The sequence below is a fragment of the Bidens hawaiensis genome, unplaced genomic scaffold (assembly GCF_021521415.1).
Source record: "Bidens hawaiensis isolate Kalapana, Puna unplaced genomic scaffold, B.hawaiensis_p1.1 tig00004864_1, whole genome shotgun sequence".
Classification (NCBI taxonomy): domain Eukaryota; kingdom Viridiplantae; phylum Streptophyta; class Magnoliopsida; order Asterales; family Asteraceae; genus Bidens; species Bidens hawaiensis.
Genome location: NW_027491306.1, coordinates 183,272 through 201,466, shown reverse-complemented (window position 1 = coordinate 201,466; position 18,195 = coordinate 183,272). Strand labels below are relative to the sequence as shown.

At 37.3% G+C, this 18,195-nt stretch overlaps 1 protein-coding gene across 1 annotated transcript; it reads right to left on the bottom strand.

Moving 5' to 3' along the window:
• Window positions 1-9,002: 9,002 nt before the first annotated feature.
• On the bottom strand, window positions 9,003-16,796 carry LOC143628259 (uncharacterized). The gene is made up of 8 exons (XM_077097895.1): window positions 15,888-16,796; window positions 13,438-15,335; window positions 13,230-13,342; window positions 11,692-13,146; window positions 11,078-11,156; window positions 10,805-11,025; window positions 10,544-10,711; window positions 9,003-9,464 (listed from the first exon to the last, which is right to left on the bottom strand). The coding sequence occupies exons 1-8, from the start codon at window positions 16,051-16,053 to the stop codon at window positions 9,233-9,235; spliced, it is 4,332 nt and encodes a 1,443-aa protein (XP_076954010.1). The 5' UTR covers window positions 16,054-16,796; the 3' UTR covers window positions 9,003-9,232.
• Window positions 16,797-18,195: the final 1,399 nt, after the last annotated feature.

The following is an 18,195-nucleotide window of genomic DNA, read 5'->3' as shown; positions in this document are numbered from 1 at the left end:
TTCAGTCAACTCCTCAATTGAACCGTCTATTTCATTTTTGGTAAACACCTTTTTGCTTTCAATAATAGCTGGTTCACGAGTTGGTTCACATGACTCAACATTTTCAGGTTTAACAGTAGGCATATTTAAAGAATTTTCTGCCTTAGGAATGCTACTGTAATCCTGATTAAATGGAGGAGGAATTTCTACGTATCCCAAACCTGCTTTTCCGTTCTTTTTGTGTGAATGATTAACCTCAATTATCTCATTCAAAAGAAAAGAAGAATCTCTGATTTTACTGAGTTTATGATTTAATTCCATTTTTTCTTGTTCGAGTTTGGAAATGCAAGTTCGAAGACGAAGAATCTTCTTTAAATGTTGATCCACTTCAATAATTTTACAATGGATCTTAGCTTTAAGATCATGATTACTATCTGATAATTTCTGAATTTTCAAATTCGTTTGCTCAAGCAATTTTGTCTTTTGCTTATAGCATTCCTTGATAGTAAAGTAATCATTAGTAAATGTATTGTTTTGAGTTAATGCTGTTTCAAGTTTGGCTTTTAACACAGCACACTCAGAACAATTTACATTAATTTGAGGTGTAGGACATACCTCATCAATCTTAGCCATGCAGGCATAAGATGCAGTTTCTTCAGGAGATGATTCTTGTGAAGATGATAGAGATTGATCACTGTCAGTTTCCGAGTCAGAAGAATCACTACCTTCTAATACATTATCGCTACTTGCATCCTCAAACTTCTCAACAGGCTCAAAGATAGCAACGTTTGCCTGGTTTCCCAATAAACGCTGAGACCAATCAACTCCATCATTTACCAATAAAGCTTGAGTAACAGGAGATTTGTCTTGATCACCAGAGGCGGCAGTGTTATTTTTATCTCCTCCAGATGAAGACTTTGTAGAAGCACGGTTAGAATTGCGTGAGCCAGAAAAATCTTTCTTTGGCTTGTCACACTCTTTGACAAAATGGCCAAATTCACTGCAATTATAACATTTGACTTTTAATTTATCAAATCCAACCCTTTTGTTCAACGTGGGAAGATCTTTTCCCGTTCGTTGCATGAATTTTTTAACCTTTCGAACAATCATGGCCATGTTCCACTTTAAATCCATAAGCTCAAGATCATCTAGGTCGATTTGATCATAGTCCTCATCTGTGAGATCACCCGTAGCAATCTTACTTCCCACCAGTTGTTCATATGAAGTCATGAACGCACATACAAAAGCGAACTGTTGTTCAACTTCTTGTAAATTAACCTTGGGTAGGCTTGAAGTATGAGTATTTGAGTTTCCAGTTGCACCACTCGCCATGAAACATACATTAGGAGAATTTTTTACGTTAGGACCCTCTTGAGATTGAGCAAAGAATGCATTAATAGGCACTGAGCTTGTCGCACTGTTTGCCGGTAATGCACCACCATAAAGTAACGGATTCTGAGTTGATGACTGCTGATTTTGATTTTCTTTCAAGGTAGATTGACATTTAAGATCAAATTCCCTTTCTTCGATCTTGTTAATGAATTGTACAGCAGTCAGTTCAGGTTTCTGAAAGAAACCGTTCTCTTTAAGCACGAACAAAAAAGTTGAATAATCTGTAGGTAAAGCATTCTTTAAAGTATCAATCTTATCTTGTTCAGTTGGCTCAAGATCAACATATGACATCTCAACAATCAAATGGCTGAAACGGTTGATCATTTCTTCTACAGTTTCATTTTTCATCAGGATAAAATTTCTGAATTGAAATTTCACCAAAGTCTTCTTGCTTTCGAGAGTATTTCCCAAACTTCTCATTTTCAAGGTAGTAAACAGTGAAGCACAGACTTTGATCGTACTATATTGATGAAAAATATGTTCTGGTAAAGCCATAGTGAGTGTAGAATATGCTTTCGTTTCACTTTCAAAGTCCTTCAACTCATGTGTCTCATAATCCTTAAAAGGTTTCGGAGTCCAACTTGTATTGTCATTACCGATCAGTGGTGCAGCATAAACATCATCAAGAAAATGAACACTGCTAGGATGAACGGATCCCAGATGTGCACGGAATCTTGGTTCCCAACGGGCAAAGTCCGATAGTTTCAACAGCTTGGGACACTTATTGTGACTGCCAATCTCGTTATCCATCGTCAGCATCTGTTGCAATAAGACATTCTGTGATGCTAAAGCATAATAAGATGAATTCTGAGCAGCCATGATAAACTTCAGGGATTAAAATTGTCAAACTTTCAAAGGTTATTCGTTTACTGTTCACACGAATGAACCAGTAACGAATGGGATATTAGTTAAAAATTGATTACTTTAACGAATGGGATATTCGTTAACAAATTTATCTAACGAATCAGGCTTAACGAATAAGCTTGAACGAATCAGGCTTTAACGAATAAGGTTTGATCTTCACGAATAAGATTGAACGAATGAGATTGAAGTTATAGCGAATGAGTGGTTAGGTCTTAGCGAATGAGTGTAACGAATCAGGCTTCATCCTAACAAATAAGACTTCATCTTAACGAATCAGTTTTCAACGATTCAAACTTCCAATTTCAACTTCCAACTCATCCGAATCTTACTGAAACTACTTAAAACTTCTTTCAAAACAATCCAAAACCAAATCCGAACCTTAATTGCCTAATCCGAACTCACAAACACAGAACAAACTGATTTAATTCCTCATTAAACACAGTCTCTGTTTCTACAATTTCCAATTTACCTTAAAACTCAATCAATTCATCATGAAACGAATCAATTGAACACACTTAGATCAACTATATTAACTAATTGCATCGTAGATCAGATCCCTATGCTCTGATACTACTTGAAAGAGCTTGGGAATGGATCTAGATCTTGATAACAATGATGCATATGTTGATTCTTATACGATTAGGCTTTGAATACATTATGTATGTGTAGTGTGTGAATTGAGAGAACAATCGGACAGAGTAACGAGAGAGAATTGATTACTGAACTGAAAAACTTAAAAAAACTTACATTAATGAATAAATTACAGAATATATATAGGGGATGACCACATTCGTTAACTTAACAGTTAACGAATGTGTCATTCGTTACATTAAACCATACGAATGAACTCCTCATTCGTTAATACTTTAACCTATAACGAATAGCCCTCATTCGTTATCTCATTCGTTAAACAGGGTTAACGAATGAGCTTACAATTAGACGAATGTGTTAAATTCGTTACAGGGTAACGAATGTAACATTACATTAGAGCGAATGGCTCATTTAGCCATATTTACATTAAGACCCCTATACTTTAAACTAATTACATTAATGCCCTGATAAAGACTGAGACGTACAAAACGTGTATCAACACTAAATACTCTTGTTACTTAGATTATGTTGAAACTTCTATTTATGTGATATTTATCTATGCATGATTTTGGTAAATTGGTGTTCTTCAAGTTTATGACATGTTCTTGAATAGATTTTAATGGTTGAATGCTTGTTTTAATTCCTAGTCTTGTTAGTTTGATAGATGCTTAGCCATAATATGTTGGAAAACTATGTGTTGAGTATTTGTTTATGAACTTAGTTTGTGTATGCATACTTTGTTTATATCACTAAGTTAGGAATGACTAGTGGAAATTAACTTGGTTATGAATTTTAACAAGCATGAAACCTATCACTTGATATTGGAAAATTGTATGGTGATAATATGATTCTTTGAGTTGGTTTATGTTTGCTAGAGATTAAGGCCATAATCCTTAGTTTATATTTTGCTAATTTGAAAGACTTATGTGTTTAACTAGTGTTCTTGAACTTGTCTATTTTACATGATTCTAGGTGGTTAGTTTGTTGTTTTCATGCTAGCTTTCCTTTAATTGTGAGATTAGGTAGTTTTGACAAACTTACTAATCTATGGTTATTAACTTGTTGAATACCCATCATGATGTTTTGTTGTTAGTATTAGGTTGCCTTGATTGGAATTTGATATTGATGCTTATAGCTTTGTTTGGATTGATTGTTAGTTTTATTTTATTTGCTTTGTTATTGTTGTATGATAGTTTAGTTACTTGAAAAATTATTTGGATTGTTTGTTTGGTTAAATTAATTACAAAGATTTAGTATCAAAAGTTAGCCGTGTCCATGGATTGACACTCGGTTCTTACCGATACTTTGCTACAAATGATAGGTACACTTGCCTTTCGTGTGTGGTTTGGTTGTTGGTGAAAACCATTTTTGAAACCCGATTTGTGTGAAACTTTTATTCAAATTTTATATATATATTCGCACACGTCATGTGGCCATTAAGATTCATCTTGCAACTTCGAATAACGGAATCGATCGACACGGATTTACCATTCGCTACTTCAACATTGTACGACCTCTTAAGTTTAGTCCGAGGTTTAGCAAGCAACGATTCAAATTTAAGAGACACAAAACTCATATCGGCACCAGTATCAAATAAAATGGATGCAAAGAGGTCGTTTACGAGAAATGTACCGTTCACCACATCGCCGTTTTGTTGAGCTTGGTGGGCCCACGATTGTCTTGAGGAGCTGCAACGGTTTGAGCGATTTGACCCTCTTGGGGTGCAGATGCTTTAATTGCTGGAATCGGCTGGGCTTGAGCTTGATTAGCCAACAATAGAGGAACTTGTGGCTGGATAGATTGGTAGGCTTGGTAAGCTTGGAGCTGAAATTGTGGAGCAGGTGCCAGATGAAGTGGGTTCACATTTGCGAGTCGTGGACACGCGTTGCGGAAATGGTCAGGTTCACCACAATTATAACAAGCCCGAATTTGGCTAACGGGTTGGACATACGGCACGGGTCGAGGATTCGGTTGAGCAGCCCGCGGGGGAGCCGCTATGGAGGTTTCACGACAAGTGGTACTAAAATGTCCGAAATGGTGGCAACGGTTACATTGACGGCAAGCAGAATTAGCTGGGTGGTGTCGAAGGCAAGTGTTGCAAAGAGGATGGGGTCCATTGTAGGGTTTCTTGAAAGGTGGTGCAGGGTTGGTTTGGGGTGAGGTGCGGCTTGTTGAGTTAGCGTGTAGTTCTTGCGCTTTCTTTCTTGGTGGTGGGTGGAAGAGTAAACGGGTTTGGATGATCCAGGCTTGGTTTTTTTTGGTTCTACAGCAGGTTATCAGCTGGTTTCTTGGATGATTTCAATGCCAAAGTCCCGGCTTTGACATGGTTGTCGGTTCATGTAGCGGCCAGATTGATCGCGTCGCGAAGTTCTTTAGGCGAACTACTGAAAACACTGTCTTGGATTTGTCTCGGTAGTCCCCTAATATACTTTTTAATGGCATGCGAATCAGGGGTAATGAGATGCGGCACCAACACACTTAGTTCATTGAAACGGGAGGTGTAAGCGGAGTGCTCACCACCCTCTTGCTTAAGGTTCCAAAACTCATTCTCTAAATTCATGAGCTCATTTGGAGGACAAAACTGTCGGGTCATGAGATCCTTCAGTTTGTTCCATGGCAAGGCCATGGCAGCTTCAGCACCGCGGGTCGACTTTTCCTTGACCCACCATGTAAGAGCGCCTTTCTCGAAAACACCTGTAGCGAATCGGGTTTGTTTATCATCAAGACGCTTGATTTGGAAAAACTTGCTCTCCATCTTTTCATACCACTGAAGTAGGGCAGTGGCACCTTGAGTTCCGTCAAAAATGGTAGGTTTGGCATTAGTAAAGTTCATATAGGTCACAACGGAAGCTGAAGGCATGGGAGGATCAGGGTTAGCGTTAGCCATGATGTTCTGGTGCATCTGGGTCATGATATTTGGTAGGACCGCAGTCAGTTGTTTGGTGATCTAAGCAGTCATCTTGTGGCTGGAAGTTCCAGATGAACGGCGCTTAGGGTGTCGGGAAGACATTCTGTGAACGAGGTGATGAATATCGTGAGACTTGGAATAGTGCATGATATATAACGAAAAGAAATATTTGAGTAAAGTTTGCTAAACTACGAAAAGCATGATAATAATAAGCTTTGTGAGGAACTTAGAGTTTTCATGAACCACCATGGACTCTCATGTTCCAACACAAAACTTGAAATTTCGAAAATAAATCGAACCAAAAGCTAGGTATTCGTGTATCACCACGAATTGACAGACTTTCGGTTAAAACACATTGTAAAACATTGAGGGTCGGGAGTCACACGTCGCATGAACCACCATGACTTGTATGACGTCCTAAGAAGTGTAACCATATCCTTATCACAAAGGGGACATGGTCACGTTTGAAAACATAAAGTTATGATTCATATGGCGTTTGGTGTGGTACACTTTGGCCTAATAAGTTTCATGCCCTTCCCGAACTCTCCAGGTAAGCAACCAGGTCCCGTGGTTGATTGGGATATATGCGCATTGCTTATCCTTAGGTTTCATGAACCTTGGTGTCAAGTCGGGAAACAAGCACGTCCCCCTTCCAGTTACTACATATCCGCCACATAGAACCAACTTTATGAGGAAAATTATCGGAAAACCCAAGTAAAATTTGTTTGTAAATCTTTGGAAAAAAAAAAAAACTTTTGAAAAATTTTTATTTTTAGGCCTAAGCCTTGGACTTGTGTGTGTGATTGTGTACATGAGGTGTAAACGAATTTAGCAGTATAATAATAGTAAGTGCGTATAAACAATCAAATATAGGCCCGCATAATTTTTCTAATCATGCAACCTAAACAATTAAACAATTAAGCTATAGCTACCTAGAACACTACGTCTAATGCCCTATCTTATAGCCACGGCTCTGATACCAATCTGTATCACCCCGGCTAAAGCGGAAACGCCTGAGTGTGACGTACAGATTTCTCAAACACACGTGACACTATTAGGTGACCATAATAACATTAATTCATTTCAAAGCATCATGTAACACAAGCTCTAATGAAATAAAGCATAACCAAATCAAATCAAACAACCACAATAGAAATCCGTTTATTTGAATACCCTAGGTAAACTAAGTGTCTGCCAATACTTCATCCTCTAATCACGATACCTGTAACATATGTATAAAATACGGTCAGCTATAAATATAGCTGGTGAGATTTCCACAGTTTATATAAATACGTAAAAACCATACAATTCCATGAACTCGTAAAATGCGCAAATAAGGGTTCTTTACACTCGATGCAATGGACCTAAATGTAAAGAACAAACGAAAGTCCTTTCCAGTTGGGGCTACCAACGTAATTGGATATGAGGTCCCTTTTTCCACTCGATACAAATGGACCTGAGTGCAAAGGGGGGCGTATGATCATACTTATTGAGGCAACCATTTGAATTCCACGTATATAACAAATAAGCACGTAAGCACACAAGTCCACGATATGAATTGTAGTTTGTAAGTAAAGTTGTAAATCTTGAAGTTTGATAATAAATACATATGCCACCCCAAAATATGAAAGCGTTTAAAAAGGGGTTGTGAAAACTCACCTTTGAAGTTGAAGCGAAAGACTAAGAATAAATGAAAGCGTCAAAGACACCCGATCAAACGATCCAACCGAACTATAATAAGAATAAATATGAAACTTAACAACAAATCTAACGGGGTTATTTATTGTATAAATCTATTTAGTAGTTAGTTATCATTTTATTATAATTAAATGCTAATTGTATAGTTTTTGATTATTTTATTAATATTTATGCTTTGACGAAATTTCGATTATTATTATGAAGTATTTTAACGGAAAGGATACGAAGCTTGCACGTTCGTAAAACTTGGACTAATGATTACAAATCGGGTTTTTATTTAAAGGTTTCAACGAAATGAGAGGCAGGTGGTTTGTGGAAGTGGACTGAGAGGTAGGTGGCGGGGAGACGGCAGCCGAAGCAGTTTTCTCTTCTAGTAGTTTAGCAAGACTGACAGCTTGTAGAAGAGATGTGGGTTTAAGGACTACGAGGTCCTGTTGTATGTCAAGATGGAGTCCCGATATAAAGCAATTGAGTAAAGCCTCCGGCGGTAAGCCCACAACAAAGTTGCTAAGGCGTTCAAATTCCGCGACATACGCGATAACAGTAGTGGTTTGTTTGAGCTTGAACAAAGCCGCTTGGTGATTCTCATAGGTTGAAGGACCGAAACGGAGTTCAATGGCACGTGAGAACTCAGGTCAAGTGGTCAACAGGTTGTTTTTGTCGAGGTACTTATACCACCCGAGAGCGTCAAATTGGGTGGTGATGTGGGCGGCCATCTGGGCGGAATTTGCATCAAGCCGATCAAGGATGGTTGGCAAATTCTCATCTGTGACGGAAGTGGATGTTTCTTTTCGTGGAGCCATGGGAGTTCAAGATGAAAGCACCAATTGATAAGTAGCATGTAGAGTAGGCAAATCTCCAAAGAATAATAAGGAAGAAGGTAACAACTTGGGACAATTTCTGTATTTTTTATTAATGTAAACAAGTGCTTAAATAGGAACAATGCATGAATAATGGAAACGTGAATGCATGAACAATAATTAAACATGGGCCACTACTTCCTAAATGCATGCAACTAGAAAATACAACCACCACCAATCCACTAATTTAATATGCAGTTAATTCTCTTTGACTGAGTCATGGGTTGATCCAGAAGACTTAATGGTAACCGGGTCTTGGGTCCGAGCCGCTTGCGAAGTCTGTCGGGTCATAGGCGGATCCGGGATCGCATCAGAAACACAAATGAAATGTAAGCGATGGCAGTGATTTATAAACATTAAGAATGAAACCCGCTGACAAACATAAAAAGATGTTTTGTATATCATCTTGAGATTTTATAATACTTATCGCTTTTAAATACTAGGTATACTAAAGCAACCAAGCTAGGCATTTATCAAACCAAACCAGATTTGAACTTTGTTAGTTCAAATCTGATTTCTACAATTCGATTTTTTCGATTCAACTGAAGAACCCCAGTTTGATTTTTTCGATTCGGCTTAAGACCCCAGTTCAAAACTGAACACAAAGCCAAATATATTGCAGGCAGATAACAATATACCATCAAAATACACATATTTAATCCATTACAGATTCAACACAGCATTTGTATCTACTTATAAGGAATGTTGCTAACTAATTGCCTAATCTTTTCAGTTCCAAATTTACCCCCCATACGAAGCTGATCTTGTATCTCAAGAATATGGAATCAAAAGGCAAAACATCATCATCACCAAACCGTCATTCGTTTTGCTTGTTATAAGCACCTTCTCCTGTGGTTTTCATAACCAGCGGGTCCCATGGTGCGCGTTAGCAGCAACGGCATACAACAAAACTGATGAGGGGACTGAAATAATCAAAAGATCATAGCGACAAGCATTGTACCCTTTCAGGAAGATTTTTGGGCAATGGGACTGCAATAACATATCTTTGAGGAAATGATTTTGGTGCATTTGGAGTTTTATCCGATAATGATGAAGATTCGCCATCTGCTTGCCCTCTTCCATGATATTTAGCAAATCGATTAATCATTGAGAATTTCTCAACATCTTGAATTTCCAGTCTTAAATCCAAGATTGATGCTCTCTTATCCAGTCTGTCATAGTAACAAGATTAAGAAACCAAAATTTGATGAAAATTATGTATAGTGGAGGGATTCGATCAAGAACCAATGTAAACATTTATTTATTTGTGTGTTTATCTAAAGGTTCTAACATGACTACAAAATAAATCATGGTTATGCGAATGTAAATGAAAAGATATATGCATGAGTGTAAATTTATGTGTATTCATTTATTGTATACATCTACATGTGTAAATTCACTATAATTCTCTAATTTACAGGTGTAAGAAATTGCTGTGAAGAAGAGAACGGAGATAAAGGGAATAATATACTTAAAAGAGAAATCATTTCATCTTTTACACACACACACACAACACACACACACATATATATATATACTATTTTCGGGCAAAGCTCACGTACAACCTAAAAAAGCTTGCTAATTGTGCGATCAAGTAGTGTAATTATATATACAAGTAGTGTAATTACAAAACATTATAATCACACTATGTTGTGTATATATTTACACTACTTAAATCGCAAAGTTAGCACATAAATTTAATTTGTATTTGATCCAAACCTACTATTTTCATTTAATTTTTAATGATGAATGAATGATTCATATACGATGACTCATATTGGTTCTATATTTTATACATACACACATACATACATATATAATGCATTCTTTACAAAACCAGTATAATGCTGAGAACCATGAGAACTGCATAATACACTTCTACATTATGCATAAAAGAAATTTAGAGTTAGTGGGAGAGGGAAACATGAACGGTTAATTAACTGTTTGATGTGTCACATTCAAAGCAATAAGTACAAATGAATTATGTGGTTCTCACAATTCTCAACATACTAGTGGTTCTGAAATGAAATTACCAGCTACGCAGTGTCCTATAAGCTTTTAGTCTAACAGCTGCACACATGAATGTGTATGGTTGGTATAACTGGCTTTACTGTAATTTGTAATCAAAGTGACATGTTTATACTATGAGGCTAACTTTTAGAATATTCATTTAACTTCCTAAAGAAACTCGCTTTGCAATCAGAAACGTGTGTTAGCAGCTAACAACAATATGCAAGGAAGCATAAAATACCTCGAAAAATCACTTTCTACCCTTTTTCCTTTACTCACGCAGTCTTCCACTGCCTCTGAAAGACGATTATCATCATATTTCTCATATTCTTTACTTTTATCATCGATTTTCCCAGATTCCTTACTTTTATCATCGATTTTCTCAGATTCTTTACTGTTATTGGATATTCTGCATTTCCCCACACAATAAAAACAAATTTCTCAAATATATAAAAAGATAACAATTAAAAAAAAAAACTAGAACTTGTAGAACCATTCTTACAGATTTGACTTCCTGTGAGACACACAAGATACCAGATTACATGCATCCCCAAGTGCCAATCGAGCAGCATAAAAAGCCACGGCTTCATGGTTTAAAATAGCTTCTGTCGAAAGAAGACCAGATGGAGGAGGTGGAAACAGTTGCTGCATTAACTGTGTTGCCAAGATAATACGTCTTTTTGGTCTTGGTGCTTCTTCAATTAACTCACCATCATCTTCCACCTGTCACCGTCATACTTTTATTAGAAACTAAAAAAATAAAGAAACAAAGAACTTCAATGTAAAGAAATGTGAGGTATCCCGCCTTTTCCATCAACCGGTTGGTTGCTTCACACCATTCATTCGAAGCAGTCCTGCAGGTTAAAAAGTTAAGCATTAGGCTAACAAAAGAATGCCCGACCCAGGTTACATTTACTACTGGCATGTCAAATGGGCCAAGTGAAACTTAGCATTGAAAGAATCGGTCAAATGGGTAAACTGATTAAAAGTAACCCCCACCCCCCAAAAGTTTAACTTAAATGCATAAAATCAACATGAATTGACCAACAAAAAGTTATATGCAACAAAACTTTTGTAGTCATATTTGACACGCTGATCATATATGAACTAAAGTACAAACTTTGGACAGTCTTCAAGGTCAGGTGTGTAAAATAAACATATAAGTTCATTAGCATAACGAGAAACATGCCAAAAGTCAGCCAAAGTGTAATTTTAAATTTTTAATGCATAAAGCCTCCTAATTTATATTATTAACAAACTATAAGCTTTGAAACCATATTTGCCACACTAAATATATGTACGTTTTATATTTGGACAGTGTTTCAGGTCAATCTGACCATTTTGACCTCTACTCGCTACAAATTGAACTGTGGGCTCTTTTGCACGTACCAGACGCCTTGAAGATTTTTAGAACTCCCAGACACTTCCTTGAGCCAAGAACAAATGTCATGTCTAGACCACTTGCGTTTCTTTGGTCTCACTGTAACCAAACTTTGAACAGCAATGTTAGGTTGCAGTGGTTGAGAGGTCAACTGGTGGTCTGAGACCGGGGGTTTCCAGATAAAACCATCCTGACTGGTATCAGCGGCACCACTTGCAGACGGCTCCTTAGAAGCGTGTGCTGTTGTCTCCAAACTACCAGAAACTTTAAGTGGCTGTAAAGATATTTTACCCCTTTTAAACGTTCCATAATGATCAAACCATGATGGGGCCATTTGAGGACTTATGTGAGAGTTCTCAATTCTAGCAGTAGGCCCATTTTGATTAGATGCAAGTGTGTCTTTTGAAAGGGGGTAGGCAGGTGGAGAAACTAAACTTCGGTCAACCTTATCTGATGAAATTGTTGACCCTGGTATTTCAGAATCTCCAAGAAGGACGGCTACTTGTTGACCACGTAATAAGTTATCTGAATCGTTTAATCTCTTTAATAGCCTGTTGTTGGGATCATTATCTGTGTGCTTGTAAGCTTTCATTTGGTTCAGTAATGAAATTTGTTGATGGTAATTATTTGGTTTTAAAGAACGACCAAATGCTTCTAGATCTTTCTGCAATGCAGTAGATGAATCATTCCCTGCTGTTGGTCCATTCATCATTTGGCCTCGATCAACCTTTTCAGAAGTAATAATCCCCTGTTTTTCATTCAAAGAACTTTTATTCTCTTTCTTTTCGGATTCTTGTACCTCAAGGTTCTGCTGACCTAAAGAAGTTGACTCCACAATATTAAATTGGCTTTTACGAAGTTGACTTGCTGAAAAATCTTGTTGACTTTGGAGATTCAACGATGCATTAGGCAACATTTTTGGAAATGAACCTTGTTGAGACACATGAGGATGAGAGGCAAGTTCCTCAAAAGATTCGTTATGAGCCGTCGAATGGTTTTGACGCTGATTTCTTGAAGTAGGAAAATTCGTACCACCTAAAGCTGAAGATAAGTTGGTCATCATCTTATTCCCCATAGTTTGACTTTCACTTTGACCCGATACACTCATTCTATCATTCTTAAACTCTCCATGTGATGTTTCCTGGAAAGTAGGAAAAGAAGACAGCTCAGCATGACTTTTTCCTCTTGAATTAGCGGAGGGCTGAGATTGACTCAAAGAATTATGTTTGACTGCCTGCATAGCCATTGGTAACCGTTGTGATGGTGGGCCCAGTTGTAAACCAATACCCTGAGAGTTTGATGACTGACTTCTTTGGTGACCACCAAAAGACCCATCAGAATTTTCAGGTTCAGGGATCTCGGATGACATATTCTGTTCCAACGAGTTCATTTTTCTTGCAATTCCACCATCTCTTGATTGATCTACCTTGTGAAGAAGCTCCAACATATTTTGATTTTGACTGCTAAAGTTAACAGAAAGCCAACATTTTATATTATGTGATTATTAAAAAACAAAAATATAATAAATTTACAATTCAAATAATACCTAGGTTGAGATGCCTCTGATGTGGATAAACCTGCAGATCTGTCATGAGAAGCAAAGATATTAGGCAGATGACCAGGAACCATGCCCTTGAAACGCATATCATCGGATCCAACCTGAAAATCATTTTTATTTAAAGATTTAAACTGTTATTTAACAATATCACACTTGTAATGATTGTTAAAACATTATTTATAAAAAAAATACAAACCTGGCTTCTGCTTTTGGGAAGTCCAGAATGCTGCAGGGATACAGGCTTTATATTGGTACCTTGCCTTGTTCCATATGGCACTCCAACATCTTCATCCAGGTTTCCCATTGGATGATACTGAAACTTATGCGAGCCTGGGCCTGGGCCTGGGCTCGAGTCTGGAATCTTACGACCAGTTTGATTAGATACGATTTGTTTTGATCTTGAGTCACCAGCATCTGATGATAAATGTTCCCGTTGACCAACTGTATTAGGAAGGTGAGATGAACTTGACCTGAAACTGTCATTAGAGTTCTCCTTTCTACTGCTATTTAGATCCTCCTTATCTGAGCTATTAAATGATGACTCAGATACTTGTGGGCCCTTGTTGTTTAAACGGCGTTGTGAAATCTCAGAACTCTCACTACCTTTAGATTTCACCGAGGAATCAACATGTTTCCAGTAATTAAAATTATGGTTAGCAACAGTGTTCACTCTCTTCCAATCATTATTCTCATTCATGTTAAATCCCGTGTTCATAGACGGCGGAACATGCTGCTGAGGTGTACGACCTGGCACAGAATTTTCATATACTTGTCTTTGTTCGGTGTCCGTCTTTTGAATATCTCCACAGGGTAACCAGCTGCTTCTTCCTGAAGAATGATGAAATCCTGTGTTTGTATGATGCTTACCGTTCATATTAGGCAAGTTAATATCAGTTAAAGCCGTTTGTGTTTCTTGTGCACCTACATCACCATCACTAGTAGTTTCTGCCACTGCAGATTGCATAAGAGCACTCCAACTACCACTCTGCATAGAAGGCAAACCACTTGCAAATTCATTATCATCTAACAAACTAGACATTCCTCCAGTCATGTTTTTGCTACTTCCAAACGCTTCCCAAATGTTAACATCAGAACCAAACAAGATTTTCTCCTCTTCAGGGTCTAAAGGAGCTGCATCTGTAGCGGATTTATTCTGTACCAACTCTACAGGGGATTCCTGCACAGATGCATTTATTTTCTGAATGTGGTCCATTTTCATCTTGCTGTTCGGCCCTTGACCAAATGTGTTTCCAGTGGTAAATGAATTATAAGAAGGAAACTGGTTTAGAGGCCCTCTTGAGCTAGATACAGGAACCCCATGTAAAGATGGTTCAACTTGCTGCTCAGCACGGTGCAGCCAGTTTGGATTAGCCCCTGCAGGCTCAGTCCAACCATAACCAGATGAATCAGAAGTTCGAGTGCCATTAGCGAGCCCGTGTGAAAGGCTTCCTGACGCTTGTTGTCTAGCAAACTGAGAAGCTTGATTTAAGGAGTTTTGTTGCCTTTGAATCTCCTGTTTCCTAGCGAATTGAGAAGCTTGATTTAATGCGTTTTGTTGCTTTTGAATCTCGTTTTGTCTAGCAAAATAAGAAGCTTGATTTAACGCATTTTGTTGTCTAGCAAATTGAGAAGCTTGAGTTACTGCATTTTGTTGCTTTTGAAACTCCTGTTGTTTTTGAAGCTCTTGCATTCTTCTGAGCATGAGTTGCTGTTGTTGGTGCAAATGTTGAGGGTCACTAAACCCTGATTGTTGTTGTAATGGTTGTTGCAGTAAACCAGGATATTGACCATTAGTCTGATGTTGACCACCAAAAAGGTCAAAACTACCATGAGCCTCAGAACTCTCTGATCTAAAAGGATTCTTTTGAGGTTGTTCAAGCCCAGGTTCTTGTTGGGATCCATGGAGCGGAAAACCCCTTTGGTTCACATTATTCTGATCATATTCTGTATTCACTCCCATAAAATTGGCTTCATCTGGCCTCGTTTGAAAATTCTGCCTTCCATACATATAGCCATTAGAGCTTGCATTTGTTTGTGTAATGTTGAATGCATATTGGTCTTGGACACGTTGACCACCATGTCCGCTCTCAATTTCTGCTTGGGTGAAGATAAAATATGTCAAAAGTTAAAATCTAATGCACGTGGTAATTTCAACCATTGACCTATAACAGGTCAAATACATAAATTTAAAAAACATGGTCCAAGATGGAGCACGACAAATGAATTAAACAGACAGAAAGTGAAGTGTTTTAATGCTTACAGCCTCTTAAATAACTTTGTAATTCAAACCAACTATATTAGCAGTTTATGTAAACAGACTTTTTAATGGTATTCAACAATCAAGTCATTAGTCACTTAAAAATCCTAAAAAGGGAGTGAAATGTTTAATAGTAACCTAAACCCCTTCAAATCTGTAACTAAATCTGTTGAGCCCCTATTTTGGCACGTCTAATCTAAAGCAATCAACTTTTCATGATTAAGTGAGATCACCTCAATAAAACTAAAAAAATACCTAGAAAAACACCAACATCAAAACTTGCAATTGTTCATGATCAACTAAAAAAGAACTAAACAAAATAACTAGTAAAACACCACATGCAATTAAAAAAAACAAAAAAACTTGCAACTAAAAGCCAATAGTGTTACCTGATTGTTGTGGGTTGTAGTTTCTTGGACTGGAATCTGAGACACCAAACTGTTTCTGATTACCAACCCACAAATTGTCATCTAAAGACCAATTCTCATCCTGAGATCGCAAGTTTTCTTGTGCAAAGAAATTGTGAACCCTATCCCCAACTCCGTTACCAGGCATTAATGATGTAGGCCCCACAATTTGAGGCGAAAACTAAAAGTGTCCTGTAGGTTTACCTTCAAAAAGTATGCAAAATAAAGTTTTAACCTCCTCCACCTCTAAATCCAGTAATTTGAGCTCCCAAAAGTGTATGTAGCTTCAGCCTACAACAGAAATATATTATCACACTTCCATTAACCTAATCGACCTTGTTACATAATTCTGAATATAAAAAATATCAGTTAACTATGAAGTAGCTGCCAAAAAAATTGCATTTACTTAACGCATACTTAAGCCCAAAAAGTCCCTTTGAATATTTCTAATTATACGCTAAATTGTTCTCCGTTACTTGTTCATGTTGAGTGAGCAGTGATCACATTATCCAAGAGAAATTATTCGACCACTAAAACCAGAAATGCTATAACTCTTTAATTATATGATCTTAATTATTACTGCCAATTCTAACCTAGGAACAGATCCGTTACTTTTAATATAAAATCAGAAGGTTCTTTAGGTAAAACTACTAGGTATGAAAAAAAAACATAAGAAAAGAATAAAACGGGCAGAGACGAAAAGAAAACATTCATATAGTTGTCTGTTTTTCTCATCGTGTGCAACCTCTTTACCAACTATATATCAATTTTAATTATAGTTTCTATGACTGTTTTTTTGTCACTTGTTTTTTTTTTTCAAAGTGACTCGCTTTGGTCAGAACAGGGTTATGCTCAAACTCAACATGATCTGTTACTTGAACCAAGCCCCCAACCTGGTCAACAGACCCAACGTTAAATAAAATAATTATTGTTTCAGAAATGAAAAATAAAGTCATCGTTATAGCCAGGGTAACAAAGGTAATGGCATGCTAGACTATTAAGAAGTATTAAGTTTCATATCAGAAAATGCACAAAATGAAAGCATGACTGGCTAACAAGTATGTCTGCTAAAGCAACAGCAAAAAATATTTAGAATCATAAAACATGATTCGCTGAAACAAATGTGCTTGCCAAAGCACAGAGACGATAACCTAAAGAAAAAGTGGCAGGATTAAAGTATGACAAGTGAAGTAAAACATACAAAACGATATAATATGGCTCCCTTACAAGTGAGTTTGTGACAGCAACAGCGAAAAAAAAGGAGTATGATTGCTATGTATCTATCTATGTATCATAAATAACTTAAGTTGTGAGGCCTTAGTAACGGCTGGATTGATGAGAAATGGACGAGTGAATCTTCAATTTCAAGAAAACATTGATAATGAAACTTATTAGATGTTAACCTAATGTTTGTTTAGAATAGAAACAGATAATTAGGTTGATGAAAAACGTACTTGCAGACAGTTGGCACCACAAAACCCTAGAATTCTTACCAAAAGGCAAAATCAGGTCAGCTTCAGTAAACAACTAACTGCAAATGAAAAGTAAGAAAGAAGATAAGCGTAACGGGAGAGAAGAACGGTTAAAAAAGTGAAATTGAAATATTAGGGTTTGGAGCATATGAAAAAGGAACTTACTTACTGAAGAGCATTGAGATCGAAATCGGAGGTTTGATTTAGGGCTTGAATCGGAGAAGATGAAGGAGGGAGAGATAAAGCAGCGATCGTGCGACTGAGTGAGTTCTTCAACCAACACACACTAGCTGTAGTTGTAGTTGTAGAATGAAACGAGAATGAACCAGCCTAGGTCCAGAGGCTTGGGTCATTACGAGCCGCCTGCTTTGGATCCGGCCTCCCTCAAATATCATTGCACTTTCACACCATCCCTTTCTAAGCACTCACTCCTACAAGTTTATAGTGTTTGGTGTGGCGTGTAATGGCTTCTCGGTGTATATATTGGATCGATAGTGTTATAATGTACTTAACTTGCAGAAACAAAAGTATGTTTATTTAGAGCATTATAAACTAACAAGTAAGAATGTGATGGGAATTAAAAAAACGATACGACATTGACATACTTAAATAGCGGGAGAGACAACCTTTTTGCTGGTAAACCAATTAATGCGGTAGGCATGTCCTTATGGTTTGTGACGACCACAATCTCATATAGTGTTGTTGTGCCAGCCACAGCAAGCCATTTTTCGTTTGTAACGTAACGGGGATCCACTAGTGCAAGGATATTGGTGGGATTATGGGGGGTGTGAATATAGGGATCCACTTATATTGGAGCA

Excerpts from the sequence above, each read along its gene's own strand:
- LOC143628259 (XM_077097895.1), bottom strand. The coding sequence starts at position 16,053 with ATGCCTGGTAACGGAGTTGGGGATAGGGTTCACAATTTCTTTGCACAA. Across the intron at positions 11,157-11,691 it reads AAAAATCTTCAAGGCGTCTG|GACTGCTTCGAATGAATGGT; the intron begins GTACGTGCAAAA and ends TTTAACCTGCAG. Across the intron at positions 9,465-10,543 it reads GTAGAAAGTGATTTTTCGAG|ACTGGATAAGAGAGCATCAA; the intron begins GTATTTTATGCT and ends TTACTATGACAG.